The sequence below is a fragment of the Equus quagga genome, chromosome 1, assembly GCF_021613505.1.
Source record: "Equus quagga isolate Etosha38 chromosome 1, UCLA_HA_Equagga_1.0, whole genome shotgun sequence".
Lineage (NCBI taxonomy): Eukaryota > Metazoa > Chordata > Mammalia > Perissodactyla > Equidae > Equus > Equus quagga.
This window is the reverse complement of record NC_060267.1, coordinates 17,313,505-17,336,643: the sequence shown is the minus strand read 5'-3', so window position 1 is coordinate 17,336,643 and position 23,139 is coordinate 17,313,505. Positions and strand designations below refer to the sequence as shown.

At 43.0% G+C, this 23,139-nt stretch overlaps 2 protein-coding genes across 2 annotated transcripts in view; one reads left to right on the top strand and one right to left on the bottom strand.

The window, feature by feature from the left end:
• The window catches only part of SLC11A2 (solute carrier family 11 member 2), a 39,861-nt gene extending 39,649 nt beyond the window's left edge, over positions 1–212 (bottom strand). The window contains exon 1 of the mRNA XM_046656843.1: positions 135–212. Coding sequence (XP_046512799.1) covers positions 135–180 — 46 coding nt within the window. The 5' untranslated portion in view covers positions 181–212. The remainder of the gene's footprint in view (positions 1–134) is intronic.
• A 15,158-nt stretch (positions 213–15,370) lies between these two features.
• Positions 15,371–22,963, top strand: LETMD1 (LETM1 domain containing 1). The gene is made up of 9 exons (XM_046662898.1): positions 15,371–15,529; positions 16,103–16,254; positions 18,034–18,149; positions 18,759–18,841; positions 20,197–20,383; positions 20,507–20,608; positions 20,714–20,866; positions 21,264–21,360; positions 22,296–22,963. The coding sequence occupies exons 1-9, from the start codon at positions 15,408–15,410 to the stop codon at positions 22,364–22,366; spliced, it is 1,083 nt and encodes a 360-aa protein (XP_046518854.1). The 5' UTR covers positions 15,371–15,407; the 3' UTR covers positions 22,367–22,963.
• The last annotated feature ends 176 nt before the right edge of the window (positions 22,964–23,139 follow it).

The following is a 23,139-nucleotide window of genomic DNA, read 5'->3' as shown; positions in this document are numbered from 1 at the left end:
CAGACCAGAAGCTTTCTTTTGGAAACCTCTGCTGCAACTAGAAAACAAAAGGGCTGGAGCCATTCCTGTGGCCCTTCCAGGTCTGCTCAGCTGGGCAACTTCTCTGAGCTGTTGCTAACTTGCCGGCTACTTACTTAGCTCACAGTGTGGAGCTGCCTCTGTCTTAAGCTGCTTCTTCATCTTGCAGAATGGTTTGACTTTTCCCAATGCCGGCTCTTGTCTCTATATATGCAGACAAGTGCGCCTCCCTTGGTTAGATAAGGACACTTTAAATTCCTCTGGATAAGACATTGGTAACGACGCAGCAGGGAATTTCAAAAGGCAAAACCACACCCTTCAAAGCATAATCAAATTTCATCTTTGACCTGCCACGAAAAGGGAAGCATCGTATATCTGCCACTCCTGGATATTAATGAACAGTTGAGTTTGAAAACGTTTGTTCTCAGATTTCATCTGTGTCCCTTTTGGCAGGAGCTGGAGGCTGGCCTGTGACTGCCAGTGGATGAAAGGGGTAGAGTAAAAGCAATTGCTTTTCTTCAGGAAGCCACTCCTGTTGGAGTGAAACCGGTTCGGGCACTTGTACCAGGGCTGCTTGTGCACTAGGACTCTGCTCCCCTGAGACATGAGCCGAAACCAATTAACCCCAAGCCTGACAGTCCACAATTATTTTCCAGATAGGTACGTGCAGCACCAATGCAATTATGAGGAGTCTCAGAGTATGATTGAAAGTGCCGCCTGGTCTGTCCTTTGGGATCGGAAGGACCCGCTGGCATCAGCCTGGTCAATCAGTGATTCACAGGCAGACAACAAAGCCATGCAAACCCAGGACTCAGTGCCTGATGGAAAAGACAACAACAACAAAAAAGACCAAAAAACACCCTGAGACTATAAACAGTCCAGAGCAAGCCCAGAATTTCTCAATCTGGCCAAGTGGAAATGAAAGAATGGGGGAATTTGCCTCAGGCAAATAGTTTAGTAGACCAGCTGGAGGCAAAGCCAGGAAAGGAGAGGCGTTGGGGTGGGGTGAGGAGAATGGGGTAGGACACTGGAAGGAAGCAGTTGCTGGCTTCAGGAAATTTACTGGTAGTTTTAAAGAAAATCTGCTTAGTACCATAAAAACATATGCAAATCAGTGTGACAGATAAATACCTTAGAATGGAAAAGTAAGAAAAGCAGTAATCAATTCATATGAGTCAAAGTAGGCTTCTAGCAAGGGACTCTGGCTCCTACATACACAGGCAGTAGCAGGAACTGTGGATCTTTTGCCCTGGACCCCACATGAAGATCCCTCAAGCACTAAAAGTCATATGGTTACAACCTGATCTCTCTCCTTGTCCTTGGTCTACATCAGTCAAGTTCCCTAAGGCAAAGCTGCCTTAGATCCGGTTGGGTGCCAATTTGTTCTCCCTCAAGGGAAAATAGAAGTACATATGAAGTCATCCATGACTTAAAGTTTTGGAGGAAAAAGCCCTATTTTAGTTTAGGAATTCCAAAAATAGGAATGGATTTTACAATGAGACTCTACCATAATCCCACTGTTTGTTTTACTCAGCAATTTCTCCCAATATACACACTCCCCTCTTGCCTTCTAGGTCCCCAGTTCTCACTTATAGTAACTGACAACTTTAGTCTAATTCTTATTGTGTGTCAAACACTGTATTTAACACATCACAAACATGAATTAATCCTCACAGTAAATTTGTGAGACAGGAAATTAGGAACCTAATTTTGCAGATTAGGAACCTGAGTCTTAGGGAGGTTAAGTAGACCCAGGCTTTGAACACAAACCTGTTAGATCCAAGAACTAGCACTCAACTACCATCCCGTACTGCCTCCATGTTGTACACCTAAACCAATTCCCTTCCATTCAAATCTAGCTTGAAAATGATCTCTTTCATAAAATCCTATTGATGTAAATGCACTGAACATTCCACGTTACCACAATAGCCAACTCATTTCTGAATAGATGTTAATGCATATCTGTACCATGTATGCCGTTTATTTAACTAGGAGGCTTTTCCTTCCATGCTTTCCTTCTGTCCACTATTCAAGTATTCTTTTTAAATTTTTTTTTTTTTTTGAGGAAGATTAGCCCTGACCTAACTACTGCCAGTCCTCCTCTTTTTGCTGAGGAAGACTGGCCCTGAGCTCACATCCAGGCCCATCTTTCTCTACTTTATACATGGGACTTCTACCACAGCATGGCTTTTGCCAAGTGGTGCCATGTCCGCACCCGGGATACAAACCGGCAAACCCCGGGCTGCCGAGAAGCAGAAGGTGTGAACTTAACCTCTGCACCACCGGCCCGGCCCCTCTTCAAGTATTCTTTTTCATGCTTTTGTTTTTTCTGAAACAAGTGCCTGGAATTAAGTCCTCCCACCCCTCCTCTTCCTTACCTGGGAAACGCTTCATTTTTATTATTATTGTTCAAGTTTCCCTTAAAATATCCCCTTCTGTGATGCATTCCATGACGCCTCCAGGCAGCATTAGCCCTACATTCTAGGGCTACCCAAGCACTTATTACTGTGCTCTAGCACTAACTCAGCCTGCATATATTTATTGAAAACCTGCTACATACCAGGCACAGGCTGGGTGATACAGATACAAACACAAATAAAATAATGCTTTCTTCTCCCACTAAATTCTGAGTTTCGCCATAGGGGAGATTATCTTATCTTTGTACACCTGGTGCTAACAAAGGGCAGCTATATAGGAGGTGTTCCATAAATGTATTATCCCATTTTTTAATATGTCATCGTTGTCAGGCAATAAAGAATAATAATTAGGATATGTCTGTTTTTATTCATGTATCTCTTTCCAAAGTTGAGTCTTATCTATCCTAAAAATATTCCTCCCCTGACTCTGCTAGCTTTGTAAGCTATTCCTGTGATAAATGCTGGAATGCACAGGCAGGACCCCCTTTGAGAAAGAAGGGCTTATTACCCCCACTGTTTGGAGTGCGAATGCTGCTGGCAGATGGCCCTCTGCTGTCATGTCAGGCCCTTTTCTCAGGCAACCCACATCAAATGACTGATCTATGTAGGAACATGAAGATTCATCTCACTCACAGAATGCAGGGACAACTTTGAAGGTTGGCTGAACCTTTGTCCTGCATCACAGCTTGATTTCTGCACAGACTGGCTTCCTTAGTGTTGATCCTAATAAACCTACGGCCTCCATCTCAGAGTCAGCTTCCCTTCTTACTTCTTCCCGTAACCGAAAATCAGTGTTTCTGAAAAAGTGATCTGCACTCACTCCACCTCCTTAACACTCATTTCTTTTTCCACCCTTTGTTATCCACCCTAGGAATTACTTTCTTGTTAGCTAAATGTGATCATCATTGGCCATCTACAATCAGAACCCACTAACTTTTCAACATTATCCATATTTGAAATGTTATACCTTTCCTCTTACAACTGTCTTTTTTTGGCTTCTGTCATACTGCACCCTCTGGGTAGTTCTCCTATTTGAATTGCTCTTTCCCTACTTCCTTCAATTGCTGCTTTTCTTCCTCCTACTCCTTAAAAGTAGGCATTCCTTAAATTCAATCCTTGGTCCTCTTCTAATTCTGCGCAATCTGCAATTTCAATGCAATAATACTAGGAACCCACCCAGCATTAGAGACATTCACGGGACAGGTTGGAGTAACGGAAAGAAACTTTTAAGGGTAAAATAGACCTGGATTCCAGGTCCAGCCAGCTGGGAAACTCTAGATAATAGTTATTAAGTCTTTGTGTTCCACTTCTTTATCTGAAGTGGGTATGATACCAACCTCATAAGGATGCTTCCTATGCTTTTTATTCCCCAAATGCACCAATGTTCTCTTTTGCCTCCGTCTTTTCACATATTGTGCCTCTGCTGGAACATTCTTGCTCTGCCCATCCTTCACCTAGCTAACTCCTACTCACCACTGTTGTCTCACTTTACATGTTCCTGCCTCCAAAAAGCCTCTGGGATCCCAGTGTCTGAGTGAGATACGTCTTGTGTGTAGTCCTATGACACATATACGGTAGTCTTCCCTTTCCCATAGCACTATTCCATGGAATTGTTTTCGCTGTTTGTCTGTATCCCTCCTTGAGGGCCAGGACTTTGTCCTGTTCACTGCTGTATCCTCAGGGAGGACTCCAACACTGGCAGCATCCCTTCATAGCCCCGGTACCATTTCACCTTCCTGATGATGATTCCTAAAGGCCACTCTCTATAGCCTTTTGACCTGAGTTACAACTGCCTCTCACTTTCTCCCTGGATGTCCAGCTAGAAAGTCAACATTGCCATGTCCCAAACTATCCTCCTCTCTACTCAAACCAGCTGGTTCTTACAATTTCCCTATTGTTTCCAGTTTCTGGGACTTAAAAACTGGAAGTCACAGGGCCAGCTCCGTGGCCGAGTGGTTAAGTTCGCGTGCTCGGCTGCGGCGGCCCAGGGTTCGGATCTTGGCGTGGACATGGCACCACTCGTCAGGCCACATTGAGGCAGCGTCCCACATCCCACAGCTAGAAGGACGGGCAACTAAGATATACAACTGTGTACAGGGGGAGTTTGGGGAGATAAAGCAGGAAAAAAAAAAAAAGATTGGCAACAGTTGTTAGCCCAGGTGCCAATCCTTAAAAAAAAAAAAAAAACTGTAAGTCATCATAGATTCCTCATCCTCCCTCACATCAAATAATGCCAATTGCTATTGTCTACCTGCACAAGGTCAATAGTCACCTTCTTTGTATTTCAACTGCCACTTTCCTGCTTAGGCCTCCACTGCTCTGACCTCAATATCCCCCTAATCAATCTGATCATTTCTCCTCCCTACCTAGAAACTTCCAGTGGCTCCCTGTTGCCTACAGAGCAAAGGAGAAGGAAGTGGAAGGGAGCTCACATTGAGTGCCTACTTCATGTCATATGGGGGATGTTTTACACATATTATCACATTTAAATACAGAATAGACTTTTCCTCTCACATCCGAGATTCTCCACACCATGGTTCTAGCCTTCTTTCCACCTCATCTCCTCCCTCTCCACCATTTAAACCCTTCATCTCAGTTGAATTTCATATTCTCTCTTCCCCAAATACACCCTGGGCTTGCCTGACCCTGTGCCTTGGCTCCTGCTGTTACCTCCACTCACACTTCTAGTATTGAAATCCTGTCTATTTTTCAAGATCTAACTCAAAGGCTGCCAGCTCCTTAAAGCCTTTCCTGATTCTCACAGGCTGTGACCTCTTCTGCTCCTGAATCATTGTGGGTTTTTTGGGGCAAGTATTTTTCCTTTCATTAATTATTTGAGTTTATTCTCTAATTCCTGTCACTAGATTGTAAGCTTCATAAAGATAGCTATACATTATTTTTATATCATTCACTACACCTAGCAATATGCTTAGCACATCACTAGCACTCAGTAAACATCTGTGATATTGAACTTTGCCTTGGATTTGACTTTACATATATGTGACCCATAACAGTGCTTTTCAAACCGGGTCTCAATGCATTATTGGATTATGAAATCAATTTAGTGGGTCACAATCAGAATTTTTTTTTTTTTAAGATTTTTATTTTTTCCTTTTTCTCCCCAAAGCCCCCTGGTACATAGTTGTATATTCTTCATTGTGGGTCCTTCTAGTTGTGGCATGTGGGATGCTGCCTCAGTGTGGTTTGATGAGCAGTGCCATGTCCATGCCCAGGATTTGAGCCAACGAAACACTGGGCCACCTGCAGTGGAGTGCGAACTTAACCACTCAGCCACGGGGCCAGTCCCCACAATCAGAATTTTTAAAAAATGGAATAGGAAATATCAGAGAAGTAATATCACAAGTACTAAAGTAGATAATGTTTTGTGAAACTTTATTTTACTAACGTGTGTGTATGTGTGTGTATACTGGGCTTATGTAAAATATATTTCTTACTGTATATCAGTCAAAAAAGGTGGAAAAATACTACTGTAATACATATGCATTATTTCAGTCAGCTGATTACAAGCTCCTTGATGAGAGAAAGCAGATCTGGCAAACTCTAACCTTACAGTCAGTGAGAGCCAACCATCTACTCTGAGACCCACTCATTCCAGGAAGCTGTATAATTAAAAGAAGACTCAAGGCAAACAGCACAGTCGTCTTCAAGTGAGCTTCTCTTCCATTAAGGGAGACAAAAAATAAATTCACGAAGAAACTCTATAAACACTTAAGAAAGCATTGGAGAGCCATACAACAGGCTTTGGATTTAGAGCCAGAAGACCTACATTAGAATTCCAGCTGTGCTATTTATTAGCTGTGTGAGGTTGGATAAATTGCTTGATTTCTCTAAGCTTCACTCTAAGCAACTAAAAGAATAACATATGCCTTACCTCACATAATTGTGTTAAAATTAACTGATACATATATACAAGATTATTTCGTAAACTATAAAAATGTCCAAAAGTTTTATGTAAAAACCCGCATGTGTCGGGGCTGGCCCCGTGGCCGAGTGGTTAAGTTCATGCACTCCGCTGCAGCGGCCCAGGGTTTCACTGGTTTGAATCTTGGGCGCAGACATGGCACCGCTCATCAGGCCACGCTGAGGCAGCATCCCACATGCCACAACTAGAAGGACCCACAACTAAAAATACACAACTGTGTACCGGGGGACTTTGGGAGAAAAAGGAAAAATAAAATCTTAAAAAAAAAAAAAAACAAAACCTGCATGTGTCATTCAGTAAACTGGTGAAAAACTGATGTAGTATAAATTATACAGCTGAATGTGCATTAGGCACGATTTTGCGTTTTTTTATTTTTTGATTGCCAGTGATAGAAACCCAGTTCAGACTGGTTGTGCTCAAAGGGAACTGAAGCACTCACGTAACTGAGGAACCCAATGGTACAGCTAGCTCTGGGCAGGGCTAGATCTGGGCACTCAGATAATATCACCAAGCCGCTGTCCACCTGTCTCTTTCTTTCTCTCTCTCACTCGGGGCTCTGCTTCAGTCCCAGGTTTATTCTCTGGCAGGTTCTCCCTGCATGGTGGATCGACGACCACCATCTGCCCCGGGCTGACGTGATCCTCGCAGCTAGCCGGTAGAGTATCTCTTAGCGTTCCAGTGGAAGTCTCAGGGAGGGTGCTGTCTGATACCTAGCTTGGGTCATGAGCCCAGTCCCAAACCAAAACCGTGCCCAGGGATGCCTGGGACACAAGATGACCCCTGGAGCTAGGTGGTGTGGTCAGCCCTCCCTGAGTCACCTGGACTGAAAAAGAGGTTGGTGGGGGAATCTCAAGGGATGGGGTCAGAGGTTCCGAATGACCAAGTGTCTAAAGCTGAATAGGATTACTTTAGAAAGACTTCTTGGTCTCTTCCGTTTAACTTCATCACACAACATTAGAAAAGACACACAAACACCTACGTTTGTTCCACTTCATTTCACTCATGTAATAAATACAGCATTGAGGATCCACTATGTGCCAGCTACTCTTTTACGTACTGGAATATAGCAATGATTAAGACATAGAAAGTTCCTGCTCTCAGAGAACGTATGTTCTGTTGGGGAGACAAATAATAAAGAAACAAGTCAATAAGTCTATGTCAGGGAGTGATAAATTCTACTAAAAAATTAATATAAAAAGCAAGGTAAGAGGCAGCAGGAGCCAGAGATAAGGACGATCTCAGAAGGGACAGTTAGGGAAGACCTCAATTGGTGACCCAAAGCATAAATCTGACTGAAGTGAGAGAGCAAGTCACGTGAATAGCTCTCTGGGGAAGAACTTCCAGGCAGAGGGAAGAGCAGGTGTGAACACCTGAGACGGGGCCAGCATCTCCCCCCTGGAGAATACATGTGCGTTTATTAATATGTACATTTGCATGTGTATGCGGACATATTAATCCTTTGTTTTCCTACATTTAAACATATGACAGTGATGACAGTGATTTTGACAGTGATATTAAACTGCAAAACCCTTGAAGTCTTTCTATTATTGATTCAGCTAGGTAAGACATTTATGAATCTTGCTGAATGTGTAAATGTGCTGGACTGAGAGGACCTCGAGCAGGGGCTTCTTTCTTCCCATAGAAATTGAACCCAGGGGAAGCTCAGTAACTGGTGTGGGAGGAACAATGAACCATGCACTACAGTGACTATCAGTCTGGTGGGAGAGATCTCGGTGACCCGCCAAAGCTGGGTGGGGAGCACTTCCCTCCAGGAGTCTTCTTACCTCTGTCCTTTTGCTCTAATTGCTGTGGACGTGCCAGGCAGCACAAAGTGGCTCCAGAGGGTGGTTCCTGCTGATGCTGGGTAAAGGTCCCCCTATTCAGGGCCAAGGACTAACACAAAGTAAAAATTCCTCTGATCTCAGGCCTTAGCAAGGGTTATGTTGCCTGGAAGAGGAAAAGCTTGGGGTGGGGCATGTCTGTGGAGGGTGGAAGGGAGTGAGAAAAGTCAGAAAGCAAGAGACCCACCCTCCCTAATCGGCGGCAGTTTCCCTGAACTTAGAACCCCTATAACCAATCCCCACTGGGCTCTGCTCTTCACCCAGTGATGCCCTTATCCATGATTTGCCCTGACTTCTGACGTGTTTAATGTTAATGCTTTGCTGTCCACAGTAGCTAGATTGGTCTACCTTTTTTTATTGTCCTACGGGTATGTCCTTTGCTTATCTGTTTATATTAATTTTCACTGAGTGTGAACATTCTTAGATCATGTTCTACCTTAACTGCCCATTACAAGCAGGCACTGATAAAGGCTGTTTGATGATGATTATGACTGCAATGATTACACTAGAAATCAAAGGCGGCTTCTTGTAACTTTGGAACACGGCTCCTCTGGAAATGCTAACCTCCTCACTCACAAGTCATCATCTCTCACAAATTGGTTTCAGCTGGACTCCCCTGAAAGCTTTCAGTTTGATGGTCAGGAGCCCTGGGTTCTAATCTTAGATTCACCATAACTTCCGTGTGACTCTACATGCCTCAGTTTTGCAATTTTCTAGTGCAAGACAGAAAAAGCTCACAGGGCTCGCAGGTAGGAAAGAGAGGTTAAGTAAGAAAGAAGGTGTGGAGTGCTGTAAGAGTAGGATGTAAGGATCCTGTCAGGAGTCTACACTTCCTTTCAGAGCCAGCCCTCTGAGACACGCTTTTTTCTCCCCACAAGCATAGTTCTTCTTCCAGAATCCTTAAGTTCCTGGTGTGAAGGAGAAAGAACCACCCTTGCACATTGTCTTCTGCAGAGATTCCTCCCGATGACTCCCTTCACCTCATCTTTGCTGCTTGCTTCTCCTTTACAAGCCTTCAAAGAGCTGCTTTCTAAGGCTGGGGCCTCGGATATAGTCTCATTCTGTTATTTCTACGAGAAAGACTTGAGGGAGGAGGTAAAATGCCTTGAGTGCCAAAGATAATTACTAGAGTGAGAAAGAAATGTGGTGAAGACTCAGAGTGTGAGCCCCAGAAGTTCCAGAAGACAGAAAAGAAATAGGCAAAATAAACTCCAGATGAATTAAAGACCTAAAGTTGTAAAACAAAACCTTCAAAATTATCTGAAAAAATACAGCATATCTCTATGATCTTGACAGAGTTTCTTAAATCAAATTATGAAAAAGCAGAAGTCATAATGAACAATTTTGATAAAATTGACTATAACAAACATTAAAAACTCCATAACAGACATTTTAAATGAGGTTAAAATACAAGTAAACAGATGGGGAAACAGGGAGAAGATATCTGCCACAAACATGCATATGAGAAAAAAATTGGTATCCAGCATCTGTAAAGGACTCCCTACAAACCAAAAATAATAATAAAGAAGATAAACCACCTAACAGAAAAATGGACAAAAGGTATAAATAGACAATTATCAGAAGAAGAAATTCAAATAACCAATAATACATACAAAAATCTACTCTAGTAATGCGGAAAATGCAAAATTAACTGACAATGAGATTCATTTCACATCTACTGTATACATATATACATAATTTAAAAATCTGACCATTTTATGTGTTGGCGAGGCTATGGAGAAACTCGGACTCTCATATCCTGTAAAACTGACACAGCTACTTTGGAGAGCAACTTGACAAAATGTACTCAAGTTGAAAATGCACATATCCTTTGATCCAGAAAGCCTACTGCCTTGGAGCAGTGTTTTTCAGTTCATTAGTGGGCCAGGAAGTCAATTTAGAGGGTCATGCCCAGCATTTTACAAAAATGAAATAGAATAGGAAATAGAGTGCATATAGCAAAAGTAGGTATTATTTTGTTAAACTTTTATTTCATATATGAACTGATGAATTATGAACATATATGAATTTCTTATTACGAGTTACGGTTTAAAAAAAAACACTCTGAAAACACTGCTTAAGAGAAACTCTCATACATAAGAACAAGGAGACACATCCCAGGATGTTCCCTGCAAGGTAGTGTTTATAATAATGAAACACTGAAAGCAACGTAAATGTCTATCAGTAGCAAACAGATAAATTGGAGTGTATTCATGTGATGGAACACCACACAGCGGCTACAATTAATGAACTTGGTCTACATGGATGAATTTTGAAAACAAATTTGAGGGAAGCAAAACAGAAAACTAAATGCCACATGGAACCAATTATATGAATTTTAAAACATTAAAACATACCATATACTATTTGTTTATATATAAACTGTTATATATACATCTCCATATATATATATATTCAAATTATTAAAAGTGGACTGATAATAAAGGGGATACCTAAAGAAAGAAAAGGAAACGGGACTTGGGAGAAAATAGGTATGATTCTATTTATTCATTTTGGCTGGTGGATACATAGATGACACAGTACTTTTTATTCTTTTCCTTTTAAAACATTTTTAACACAGAAGAAAAAAGAAATGCAATTAAGAAGTTTTAATCTTGCTCAGAATTCTGAGAGAGCATCATAAAATTGTATTAACCATTGGTTATTAAAATTCTTTCATCCTGGGATTGTTTTATTCAGTGCCTTGGGAAGAGTAACCTGTGCCAAACCAGCCTGTGGAACTCAATGAATTAGTATCTAAAGATAGCAAATCCCTGCAGTTGTTATCTCTACTAGCAAAAAAAAAATTTATTTTTCCCTGAAGTTTCAGCCTCTCCTATCTGTGCACATGATGTTCCCTCTTCCCAGAAAGACCTTCCTCCTAGTACTTGACAGTCAGTCTCTAATCTATCCTTCACGAGCTAGTTCAAACCTGACTTCTCTTCATCTGGACACCCACCACCATCACCACCACCAGAATTTATCGATTTACTACTCCTTGTTTAAACTCTCACTGTATCTTGGACATTTCTCTGTTACAGCACCTATCACATGATAGCACAATTATTTTTGAATGTCAATCTTCTCTACTAAACCTCTGAGCTTTTTGAGGGAAAAGCCTGCCTCTCATTTGCCTTTATTTTCCTGGAAGCTAACAGAATGGCTACAGAGCAGTTCCTCAAATGTTGCTGAAGGAATAGCAAATGCTGATGACAAGCTAAATGACAGATGACTTTGGGGCGCTCAAATCTTGTTCTCATTTATTGCACCACAAATCTGGGACCACTTAATCTTACTGCACCACAAATCTGGGTCATCATTTTGGGGCAGTTTGGCTGTTCCTCACTATCTCTTGTCCACATCCTTATAATAACCTTATTGATATCCTTAACCTCCAGCCTCTTCCCGCTGTAATCCATCCTGGATACAACTCTAGACTAATCTTTACAAAACATCACCTTCATCTTGTCATTCCCCCGGGCAAAATGCATTGATTCTCTAGAAGCTTTCAAATCAAATCCAGATCTCTAATCTCCACATGTGAGGATCCTGACTCGCTTTAGTGTTCCAAACATATCCTTCAATCACTTTATAATGTAAACTATACTAGGGTTGGAATCTTTATCTGTAAGACATCTGGTTTACCCCAAGCAAGAAGAACAATGCATGCCCTGGAGAAGATGCTCAATAATTGTGGAATTACTGAATAAATGAACTATTCCTAACATGTAACCATTTGTTTCAGCCAAGTTAGTTTTCTTCTTGTTCTCTACATGTGCCAAGTTTATATCAGCCCATTTTTGTGTCCCCTAATACCTAATAAAAAACACCTAATAGAATATATTGCACATTTTAATAAATGTGCCCAAATATAATATAAGGTAATGCCTTGTTTTCCCAAAAAGAAGAACTAAAAAAATAGTTTTTGGTCAACTTGATATATATAAAATGGTCAAATGTATATTTTAAATAGTTACTAATTTGTGACCATTTGTCTAATATTATTTAGCATATTTAGCATAAACACATTTTAAATCATATATAAAATATTTACTTAGAGATAATGCTTTTCATTCAGATCTTATAACACAATTTTATTCAAATTATCAGTGCCTTCATCATCATTTAAGTCACTTCTATGGTCAACTCTCCCATTTGGAGATCATGTCATCCTCACACAAATCTAAATTGTTTGAGGACAGTTGTTTTTTTCTAATTCATGCTATGCTTGTATATTCCCGATCTCCACAATATAACCTCTTTCTGCTGCTTTTTAAAAGGCTTCTTAGCAACAACTTTTAACACTTGAAACTGTGAGCTCCTAAGTCCAGAACCATTTACTAAATCTGTTAATTTTTTTTGCCTCCTTTTTGTATTTTTAAGTGAGTCCATCCAGTGACCTCTATAAGCTTGCAAAACTGGCATCAACTGAGGTTATTTCAGGCTTCATCTTCCCCAAACAGTACTTTCATTCAAAACAAAATATCATATTTAGAAAAATCAGATTTCATGGACTATAATAGGAGACTTTATAAGAACACAAAATATAAGGCAACTTCCTTTCTGAGGAACTATTTTAAGAGGTAAAATATTATCTTATATTCAGGCATATGTTTACCCATTTAATAAATATTTAATGAATGCCTCTTGTGTGCCAGGCACTGTGCTAGGGACTAGAAATACAGTGAGCTTAGAATCCCATAGGGAGAGGTCATTACATGTATAATGCCACAACTAATTAATTATGACTTTAAGAACCATGAAAGACGGGTAACAGGAGACCCTCAGTCTGTGGGCTTAAGAAAGAGTCTCCTATAACAGTGCTGTTTATATACACAGCAGCAGTAATTCACGTGCCAATACGTCTGGATTCAAATCCTGACTCATATCTTGAGTAGGTTACTTAACCTCACTTTCCTCATAAACTGGAGCAAACAATAGCATCTACCTCATGAATTTGTAGTGAGGATTAAATGATTCACTACTGGTAAAGCACTAAGAACAATGACGGCACACAGTACCTGCTGGATAAACGTTAGACATTATCATCATTTCAGCTGGAACCTGAAAGACAAGCTAGGAGGAAGGAGGGAAGAAATTCCAAGCAAAGAGCAACAGGTGCAAAAGCCCAGGGGCATTGGGGCCGGCTCCGTGGCTGAGTGGTTAAGTTCGCGCACTCTGCTGCGGCGTCCCAAGGTTCGGATCCTGGGCGCGGACATGGCACCGCTCATCAGGCCACGTTGAGGCGGCGTCCCACATCCCACAACTAGAAGGACCTGCAACTAAGATATACAACTATGTACCAGGGGGGTTTGGGAAATAAAGCAGAAAAAAAAAAAAAAAGATTGGCAACAGTTGTTAGCCCAGGTGCCAATCCTTAAAAAAAAAAAAAAAAAAAGGGGGCTGGCCCCGTGGCCGAGTGGTTAAGTCTGTGCACTCCGCTGCAGGCGGCCCAGTGTTTCGTTGGTTCGAATCCTGGGCACGGACATGGCACTGCTCATCAAACCACGCTGAGGCAGTGTCCCACATGCTACAACTAGAAGGACCCACAACGAAGAATATACAACTATGTATTGGGGGGCTTTGGGGAGAAAAAGGAAAAAATAAAATCTTTAAAAAAAAAAAAAAAAAAGGAAGATTGGCAACAGTTGTTAGCCTAGGTGCCAATCTTTGGGGGAAAAAATAAATAAATAAAAAGCCCAGGGGCATAAAGTTGCTTGGCCTATAATAGAACTGAAAGGCCAATGTTTCCTAGCATAGAGAGCCTTCTTTCCAGGACTGTTCTAGAATTTTACAGCTGAACGTTCTTGAGAAATGCATAGTAGTTGAGAGGACTTAGAAATTGCCTAAAGATGGAGATCATGTTTTAGTCAACTTTGATTGCACCCACCCCATTTACCTAACGCTCAGAGATCCACCCAGTTACAGAACTTTTCCTCTGACTGTGTGAGCGTACAACCTATAGGTACAGCCTAGGCTAATATAAAGCGTTATACAGATGTGGAGCTTTCACACCCATTTTCTCATTGGATCTTCACAAACTCTTACAAAATAAGCACTATTACAGAGGGAATAAACTCAGAGCTAAAATGACAAGTCCAGGGTCACATACACACTTAAGGAAACAGCAGTGCCGATGTTGGAACCAAATCCCCTGGTTCCAAACGGGATGCTCTTTCTACTGCACTCCATGGAGGGTAACTGATGTACTCTACAGGACTGTTAACTCTTGGAGGCAGCTCAAGTGCCACTTCTGGGAATCCCTCCCGGTTTCAGGCATTAATTCATTAAAAATGTTCATTGAGCACCTACTATGAGCCAGGCATGGCACCTAGTGTTGGGGGCAGGGTACAGCAGCGAACAGGGCAAGAAGCTGCTTGCCTTCGGTCTGGTTCAGGAATCCGGCCCAACAAGGAGACGCATGTATAAACGATGGAAGCGGTACGCGCTATACGGAAAACACACAGGGCGATGGGAGAAAATGTGTGTCCTTTTGGTCAGAGAAGGCGTCACAGAAAAGTGACATTTAAGTTGAGACCGGAGCGTGGTCTTTCAGCAGGCGTTTAACGGAAGACACTGTCCCACAAACCTCGTTTGGGAAACGCCTACAACAGGAGAAAGCGGACTTAGTCCGCACAGGGGCCGCTCCCAGGCCTCCGATCTTCGCCGCCTTCACCGCGGCTGGCAAAGGACAGGGCCCGGCCCGGCCGCCAGCACCAGGGGGCGCCGCGGGTCCTCCCAGCCCGCAGGAGGCGCCGTGGCCCCGGGCACTGCCAAACCGACATCTGCCAGCCACCACGCCCCGGCCCGGAAGCCCAGGGTACGGAGAGGGGCAAGGGCGGCGCTGGGAAGCTCTGAGGCCCTGGGGAATCGAGGGGGTGGTCCTTAGACCCTCAAAGAGGAGACATCCTCAGGCCCAAACACAGAACCGCGCACCCATACCCTCGCTCCCTCGGGGACAGCCCGTTTCCGGCGCCTTTAAACCAGGAAGTACCGGCCGCACCCAATCCCGGTCCTTTCGCACTCGGTGTAAGCGTCGGCTCCCCGCCGGGGTAGCGCGAGGCCCCCGGTCTGCGGTTACCAATCAGCGCTCAGGAAACGGCGCATGCGTTGTCGGACGAATGCGTCTGAAGGTGAACGCTGACCCGAAGATGACCTCTTCTCCTCTCCCCCGCCCTCGCTGTGAAGATGGCGCTCTCCAGGGTGTGCTGGGCTCGGGCCGCTCTGTGGGGTTCGGCGGTCACCCCTGGACTTTATGTCACCCGGAAGCTGCAACTCGTTCGCTCTGGCCTGGCCTGGGGGGCCCCTGGGTGAGGGACCCGGAGAGAGAAAAGCATTTTTGGCGTTCAGGCCCTTCCAGTGTCTCAGCCTTATTTTTGCATGCTGTCTCTTAATTCTCAGGGGTCCACACCCTGGCCCCGGGACTTTTATTCTTCTGCTCAGAATTCGCGCTCCAATCCCCGCTAGTGACCTGGCTTCCTGACCCTTTCAATTCTCAGTGCCCCATATGGTCTGAATCCCCCGCGTGTCCTGAGCTCATCTGTCAGCCTCCCTTTTTCAGCTCAGGTTTTATCGCTACATACCTGGACGCCGCCTCTCTCTGGCCTTAGCCTGCCTCTCCAGTTGTCCCTCAGGCCTTGCGCTCTCTGCAGACTGTTATCACTCCTCGACGTCCCTTCCTGCCTGGCCTCTCGTCGGCCTGATCTGTTTTTCTCAGTCTGATTGCTTCTCTCTCCTTGATCCCAAGATCTTCCTTGGATTTCAGAAGTTTCAAGTCTTAGCGTGCATCTCCGAGGCTGAGTGTTCTACATTAGGGACCGACCCCAGGTGTGAAGGGGCTTCCAGGACTGATTCCCAGATAGTCTCTTTGATCTTCCTTTTAGGTCTTCAAAGCTTCACCTTTCTCCAAAGACAGATGTGAAGAACTTGATCTCTTATGTGGTAACCAAGACAAAAGTGATTAATGGGAAATACCATCGTTTCTTGGGTCGTCATTTCCCCCGCTTCTATGTCCTGTACACAATCTTCATGAAAGGTAAAAACAAAACTAAAATAGAAATCCCTTGAATCAGCTGTTGGGCAATGTCAGAGTTAGAAGAAGTAGGATCTTTTACAGATTATTCTATGGGGGTGTGAGCTGGAATTATTCTGTTTCATAAATACTTGAGCATTAAACTAAGTCTTATAAGTCAGCACTTCTTGAGGATGTTTCTAGAAAGATATTAGGAGAAACGACTTCTGACAACACCCAGAGGGAATATAGGTATTTTTACACTTTTTGTAAGCACACATCCGACTATAGTAGAAATTCTTTGTCATGCACCAGGGCAGGGATCTATGGCTGCACAGATCTGCCCTGTGATTTATCAGTTGACTTGGCCCATAAGAAAATGTGATTTAATGCTTGTCATAAATCTATGCTAAGTAGCATGTTGTGGAAATAGCACTACATATACTTGGTTTGTGAATGTTTTGGTTCAAACAAGAGTTCTGCAAGTTACTAGGAGATGATGTAGTGTCAAATGTCCTCTCTGTCCCTTGGTTCTCTCATCTCTAAAATAGGGATAATAGTAGAACCTACCTATTGACCACATGGTTGTGAAGATTAAATAAATCAATACATGTAAAGTACTTAGGGCCTGGTTAAGAGTAGGTGTAGCTATAGCTATTATTTTACTGTATACTTTACCGTAACACCAGTTACAATAAACTACCACATCGTCAGCTCTGAATATTATCATAATTACTACTAGCTTTATGGACTTGCAAAATCTGTAAAGTGGAGATAAGAATGGCTGCTTTGTCTGCTTCCAGGTTTATAACCAGATCAAGTGAGAAAAGGATTTGGAAGCATTTTGGTTGGTTGGTTTTTAAGGCTTTTATTATGGAAAATTTTAAACATACACAAAAGTAGAGAGAATAATATAATGGATTTCCATTACTTAACCTCACTTCAACAGTTATCAACTCATGGCTGCCAATCTTATTGAATTTTTACACTCGCCTTCTGTATTATTATTATTATCATTATCATTATTATTCTTTTTGGTGAGGAAGATTGGCCCTGAGCTAACATCCACACCAATCTTCCTCTTTTTGCCTGAGGAAGATTGTTCCTGAGCTAACATCTGTGCCAATCTTCCTCTGTTTTATGTGGGATGCTGCCACAGCATGGCTTGATGAGCAGTGTGTAGGTCTGCACCTGGGATCCGAACCCATGAACCCCAGACTGCTGAAGCAGAGCACACAAACTTAACCACTACGCCACTGGGCCAGCCCCTCTCCTGTATTATTTTGAAGCCAACCTAGACGTTGTATCATTTTGTTCATAAATATGAAAGCATTTTTAAAGTCCTAGATAAATGTAAGAATTATTATAAAGAGAAAAGGCAATCGTAGATATATGTTGAATTACAGTAATTATAAAAGTGTTGTATAGAAAGGAGATAAGTTAATACCTGGTTGGAGAATATATAAGGTTTATTGAGCAAGACTTCGTGAAGTTAGGGAGCTTTGAATTTTTATTTTAGGAGGGGAATGAGTAATGAACCAGAAGAGGGAGACCGTTCCGTAGTAGATCACAGAAGGCCAACATGGCTGGAAGAGAGATGATGTGCTGGGGGAGAACAGGATGAAAAGAAAAGATAATAAGTTGGCTTCACAAGAGTTTCAAGTGACCTAGTTTAAAGCTGTGATTTTGAGTAGTGTTGGGGAGTGACCAGTGTGTGTGTTGTGGGTGAACCTGGAGGAGGAGGCTGCGGTAAGATTCAACCTGGGATAACATCATACTCTGTGCTCTACTTTAATGAGGCAGGATTGCAGATGTTATGGGCTGATGCCAAAAAGGCTAGAAGAATAAAGACAAATATGTGGAAGCACAATATAAAGTTTCATCAACTTTCATACCGGGAGATGGAGCATTTGAGACAGGTATGGGCCAGGGGCAGATATCCAGAAGTTCATGGTGAAGTAACTAAAGTTAACCAAGATCGCAAGTTTTTTTTCTTTCCTATCTTGTTCTCCACTGATCTCTTTGCCATGAGATCAAAGTATTGAACTAAGAACGTCAGATTATTTGTCAGAATGGGTTCATTCAGAGTGTAGCCCTCCAGAGCAGAGCTCCATGGAGTTTCTGGCACACTTACTGAATAAAAGTTGTAAATACTAAAATCCGTTCATTTCTGAACATATAAAAATCTGCAAGGATCCAAAAGGCAGCAAGAAAGTAGTATTTGGTGGTGACTTGATGGGTAGTTTTGAAGCTGAGAGTAAGAATTTAGGACCCATTCTCTAGATCCAGAGGAATTCACTGAGGGATTTGGTGTGATGTCAGGCCCTGTACTAGACTTTAGTTGGGATACAAAAGTGAGCAAATCAGGGCTTCTGTCCTCAAAGAACTTACCAATGAGGAAGATAGAAATAACCTTGATCCTTTTCTGGGCTATGATGGAAGTTTACTGCACAGTGGCGGGGAGGGATTGTCCATTGTATTAAGAACTTACTTATATTAAAACTGCATCTGTGTTTATTTCTGCTTAGTTCCGTCGAGATGTCACCAAGTGTCTTTTCCTAGGTATTATTTCCATTCCACCTTTTGCCAACTACCTGGTCTTCTTGCTAATGTGAGTACAGACTTCTGTGTCCCCAGCATATTGAAGACATGTAGATTTTTAAAAATTACAAATTATTTTAAGAAGAACCTTGTATTTTAGAAGTGAGGCAGAGGTTATCAAACTTTCTGCTCCAGTTAGCCCAAGGTTCATGAAAGCCGCTCAGTAACCCCTGAGTTACTGGGACAGCTGTAGGTGCAGGTGGCCTAGACTCTGCCTGTCTCTTAGGTGCCCCTGTGTGATGTGCAATAAGATAGTGACCTTTTCCATCATCCTGAGAGGCAGCAACCCACTCCCTGAGAGGCCTACCAATTTGGGACAAATTTTTGCTTCAGGAGAGAAATGCATTTCATATTCTGATAACAAAAATCTTTATTGCTTTACTTTATATCTAAACGTGACACTTGTAAGCTGTGACCTTGCCTATTGTTCTAGTTACCTATTGCCGTGTAGCAGTCAACCTCAAAGCTTAACAGCTTAAAACAACCACCATTTTCCTGATTTTCTGGGTCAGGAATTTGGGGAGGGCGTAGGTGAGTGATTGGTTTTTCTCTTCCGTGTTGTGTTGACAGTGCTATTTAGCAGGTAAATGGACTAGTCTGGATGGTCTAAGGCACTCTTATGTCTGGTGCCTTAGCAGGGATGGCTGGAAGACTGAACTGTCAACCAGAGTGCCTACACGTGACCTCTTTAATGTGGTGGCCTCAGGGTAGTGGGACTTCTTACATGGCAGCTCAGGGCTCCAAGAGGGAGCATTCCAACAAATAGGAATCTGCACAGCATTTTATAACCTAGCCTTGGAGGTCACAAGACTCATTCTGCTCTATTCTGTTGGTTGAATCAGTCACCCAGATTTAAAAAGCAGGGGAACATAGACCTCACTTCTCAATAGGAAGAGTGCCAGAGAATTTGTGGCCATGGTTTTACACCACCACACATGTAGAGAAATGAATTAAAAGGCAAATTTGCCTCTTCTATTTTGCACACACATGAAGCCTGTGCTACAGTTTGAGGTTCTCAGCATCACACACAGTGTCCAGCTCTGTCTGCAGTTCTCCAGCTCTGTCCCAAATATGCTGTTCACATCCATGAGTTCAGGAGTCATTGTATCAGAATGCTGCGTGCAAGGCTGTTCCACTGCTTCTGCTTTTCACAGGACCTCAGTAATGTTTCTTGAAATTGTGCTTCAGTGTATTTTTAAACCTTGGTCTGCGACTCATTCACAAAAAAAGAACAGTGAGGTAAGGAAGTAGGGCCCCCATCTCTTCTTCCTAGTTAGTATTCGCGTCTGCCAAATGCTTTCTTCTTAGCTCACTTTGAAAGATGCCACTTTCAGCAAGTGACTTTGTAATTCCCTTTCCTTCTAGGTACCTGTTTCCTAGGCAACTTCTGATCCGACATTTCTGGACCCCAAAGCAACAAATTGATTTCTTAGATATCTATCATGCTCTCCGGAAGCAGTCCCACCCAGAAATTCTTTGTTGTTTAGAAAGGGTTATCCCCCTCATTTCTGATGCAGGACTCCGGTGGCATATGGCAGAGCTGTGCACCAAGGTATTCCTCCAATTAACCCTTCCTGCAAACTAGGAATCTTGTTAGATCCAGTTTGCACTAAAACTAGCTAAGAGGGCTAGTCAGGACCTTCCTAACATCTACCAATCTCTTACCTCTCCCAAGATACAGCATGGCACCCACCCAGCAGTACATGATATCCTGGCTCTGAGAAACTGTTTCTCTAACTATCCTCTGGGCATGAACCAACTCCATGCTTTGCAAATGGTGAGCACTTTGAGGCTTTCTCTTTTCCGCAGCCTCTCCTTGCTTCGCGTGTTTGCTTATGGTAATTCTTTGATGGCTTTCTCCTCCTGTGTTGTTGTGTCACAGAAAGCCTTGAGTCGAGCCATGCTTCTCACACCGTATCTGCCTCCTCTCTTGTTGAGACACCGTTTAAAGACTCATACCACTGTGATTCACCACCTGGACAAGGCTCTGGCAAAGCTGGGGATTGGCCAGCTGACTGCTCAGGAAGTGAAATCGGTAAGAGCTTGATTGCAGTGTCACCCTCCATCCTTGGTGGGCTTCTGAGCTTAGAGAGAGCTCCTTGTCTTGCTTGTTACAGCGAAGCCAAAGTTTTTTATTCTCTCATCTCATTTCTATGTCTTTTCTTCTCAGTGAACTTAACTCATGGGAAGAAATTGCCCATAGTAATTTTGGTTTATGTTTCTTCTGGCCCTTCAAAAACCATTGTTTTAGATTATATAGGCTTTTTTGCTAATCTTGTCCATCATAGTTCAGATTGCCATGTTGAAAGGGTTCTTGTGGGGATGAGGTTGTAATTTATTTGAAGGAGATTTTGGAATATTTGTTGATTTACACTTCCTTGGCATACTCGCTCTGTGATAATTAAGGACCGTTTCTCTTCTGAGTGATACAGGCTTGTTATCTTCGTGGCCTGAATTCTACCCATGTTGCTGAAGACAGGTGTCGAACTTGGCTGGGAGAATGGCTGCAGATTTCCTGCAGCCTGAAAGGTAAGACAAATCCCTATGCTTATGCCACTAAAATCCAAGTCATTTTTCTGTTTTATTCTAAGATTATTTTGGAGTCAATTATTAAGCACTGTAAGACCCTTATCTAGCATAAATGTCTAATTGAAAGGGCACAACCTCACTAGCCTACCGGAACTAGGCAGGTAGTAAAGCAGACTCGGCAAGACAAGAGGGAGTAGTGGGGCTTGTGGGAGCATGAGAGTGAGAACATGCTAGTCTGAAGCAGAGTTTCTCAATCTCAGCACTAGTGATGCTAGTTGTGGGGGCTATCCTGTATCTCATAGGATGTTTAGTGATATCCCTGGCCTCTATCCACTACATGCAGTCACACCCCCTTTCCTCAGTTCTGACGACCAAAAATGTCTCCAGACATTTCCAAATGTCCTGTGGAGGGGGAAAGCAGAATTGTTCCAGGAGAGCAGCACTAGACTAAAGGCCTTCCAATTCAAAACAAAATCACTCAATTGGCTAAACAGAGAGTTTCTGAGGGTGGGTTTGGCCTGTGAGGCTCCTGTTTGGAACCTTTGGCTGGGCCGTGATGCTTTCTAAGCCTGTGAATAGCAGGGTAGGCCTACTCTCCTTGGAGCTGAGAAATGTCCCCAGAGCACTAGTTTCTACCAGAAGAATCCCAAGGGTGACAGTGGTGTTTAGTACCATTACCATCTCTGAATTTTCTACTGCCATTACATGAAGAAATCAAGAAATGAGGATGAGTAGATATGAATATAGGGTGGAAGGAAAGGAAAGCATACTTATGGGGACTGGAATGAAGCAGGGGAACTTTGAGAACAATAGTCTGTTAATGTCACACCTCTCTGCACTTGGCTTCCCACCTGTAGTCTCAAGGCCTGTACACCAAGGTGCTTAGAAGGGAAACTGTTCCCTGGCCAAACCATTAACATTGATGGTGTTTTCAGAAGCTGAGCTGTCCCTTTTGCTACACAACGTGGTCCTGCTTTCCACCAACTACATTGGGACAAGGCGCTGAGTGGACATGGAGCAGATGGCATTGTCCTGCAGTCACGTAGTACAGCAGCGTGGGACCAAACAGCACTTGTCAGCAGAGTGTGTGCACTGTTAGGTGTGTGGGAGGCAGAGAAGCAGGTGCTGCAGGCTTCACACTGGTACCCACGTGGGAGCCAGAACTGAAACAAACCCTGTTCCCAGGGGCGGCCCATGTGAAGTGTCACCCCAGCTTCCTCAGAATTATCTGGAGCTGGCAGCAGCCTCTGTACCGAGCACTTACTGTGATGTTTTAAGTTCAGATGCCAGTAAGTGAGCTTTTGCCCCAGGTGGGAATCCTCATTTGGCCTAGGACTTATCCATGGCCATATTCTACCCAGCTGTGTTTTTGTTAAAGACAGTTTCTGGCTTGTAAGGAGAACAGCACTAGTTAAACTGGAGCGTTTGCATCCATGTGAGTGTTTTGATGCTCCCCTCAATCCTTTCTGATATGACCAAAAATAGGGTTTTTTTTTTTTGTCTTCCTCACTGAGCTAACCACTCTCTTTCCTTTTCAAATCCTTTGAACACCTTAACTTTAAATTTTTTTTTTTTTGCTGAGAGGATTCACTCTGAGCTAACATCTGTGCCAGTCTTCCTCTATTTTGTATGTGGGTCACTGCCACAGCATGGCTGACAAGTGGTGTAGTCTACACCTGGGATCCGAACCCACAAACCTGGGCTGCTGAAGCGGAGCTTGCTGAACTTAACCACTATGCCATGGGGCCAGCCCCTTAACTTTTTTTTTTAGTGAATAAC

What these genes read in the sequence shown, in the direction of transcription:
- LETMD1 (XM_046662898.1), top strand. Translation starts at nt 15,408, where the DNA reads ATGGCGCTCTCCAGGGTGTGCTGGGCTCGGGCCGCTCTGTGGGGTTCG. An exon ending in CTGGCCTGGGGGGCCCCTGG is followed by an intron (nt 15,530 to 16,102) that starts GTGAGGGACCCG and finishes TCTTCCTTTTAG; the next exon opens with GTCTTCAAAGCTTCACCTTT. An exon ending in GTACACAATCTTCATGAAAG is followed by an intron (nt 16,255 to 18,033) that starts GTAAAAACAAAA and finishes TTAATGAGGCAG; the next exon opens with GATTGCAGATGTTATGGGCT.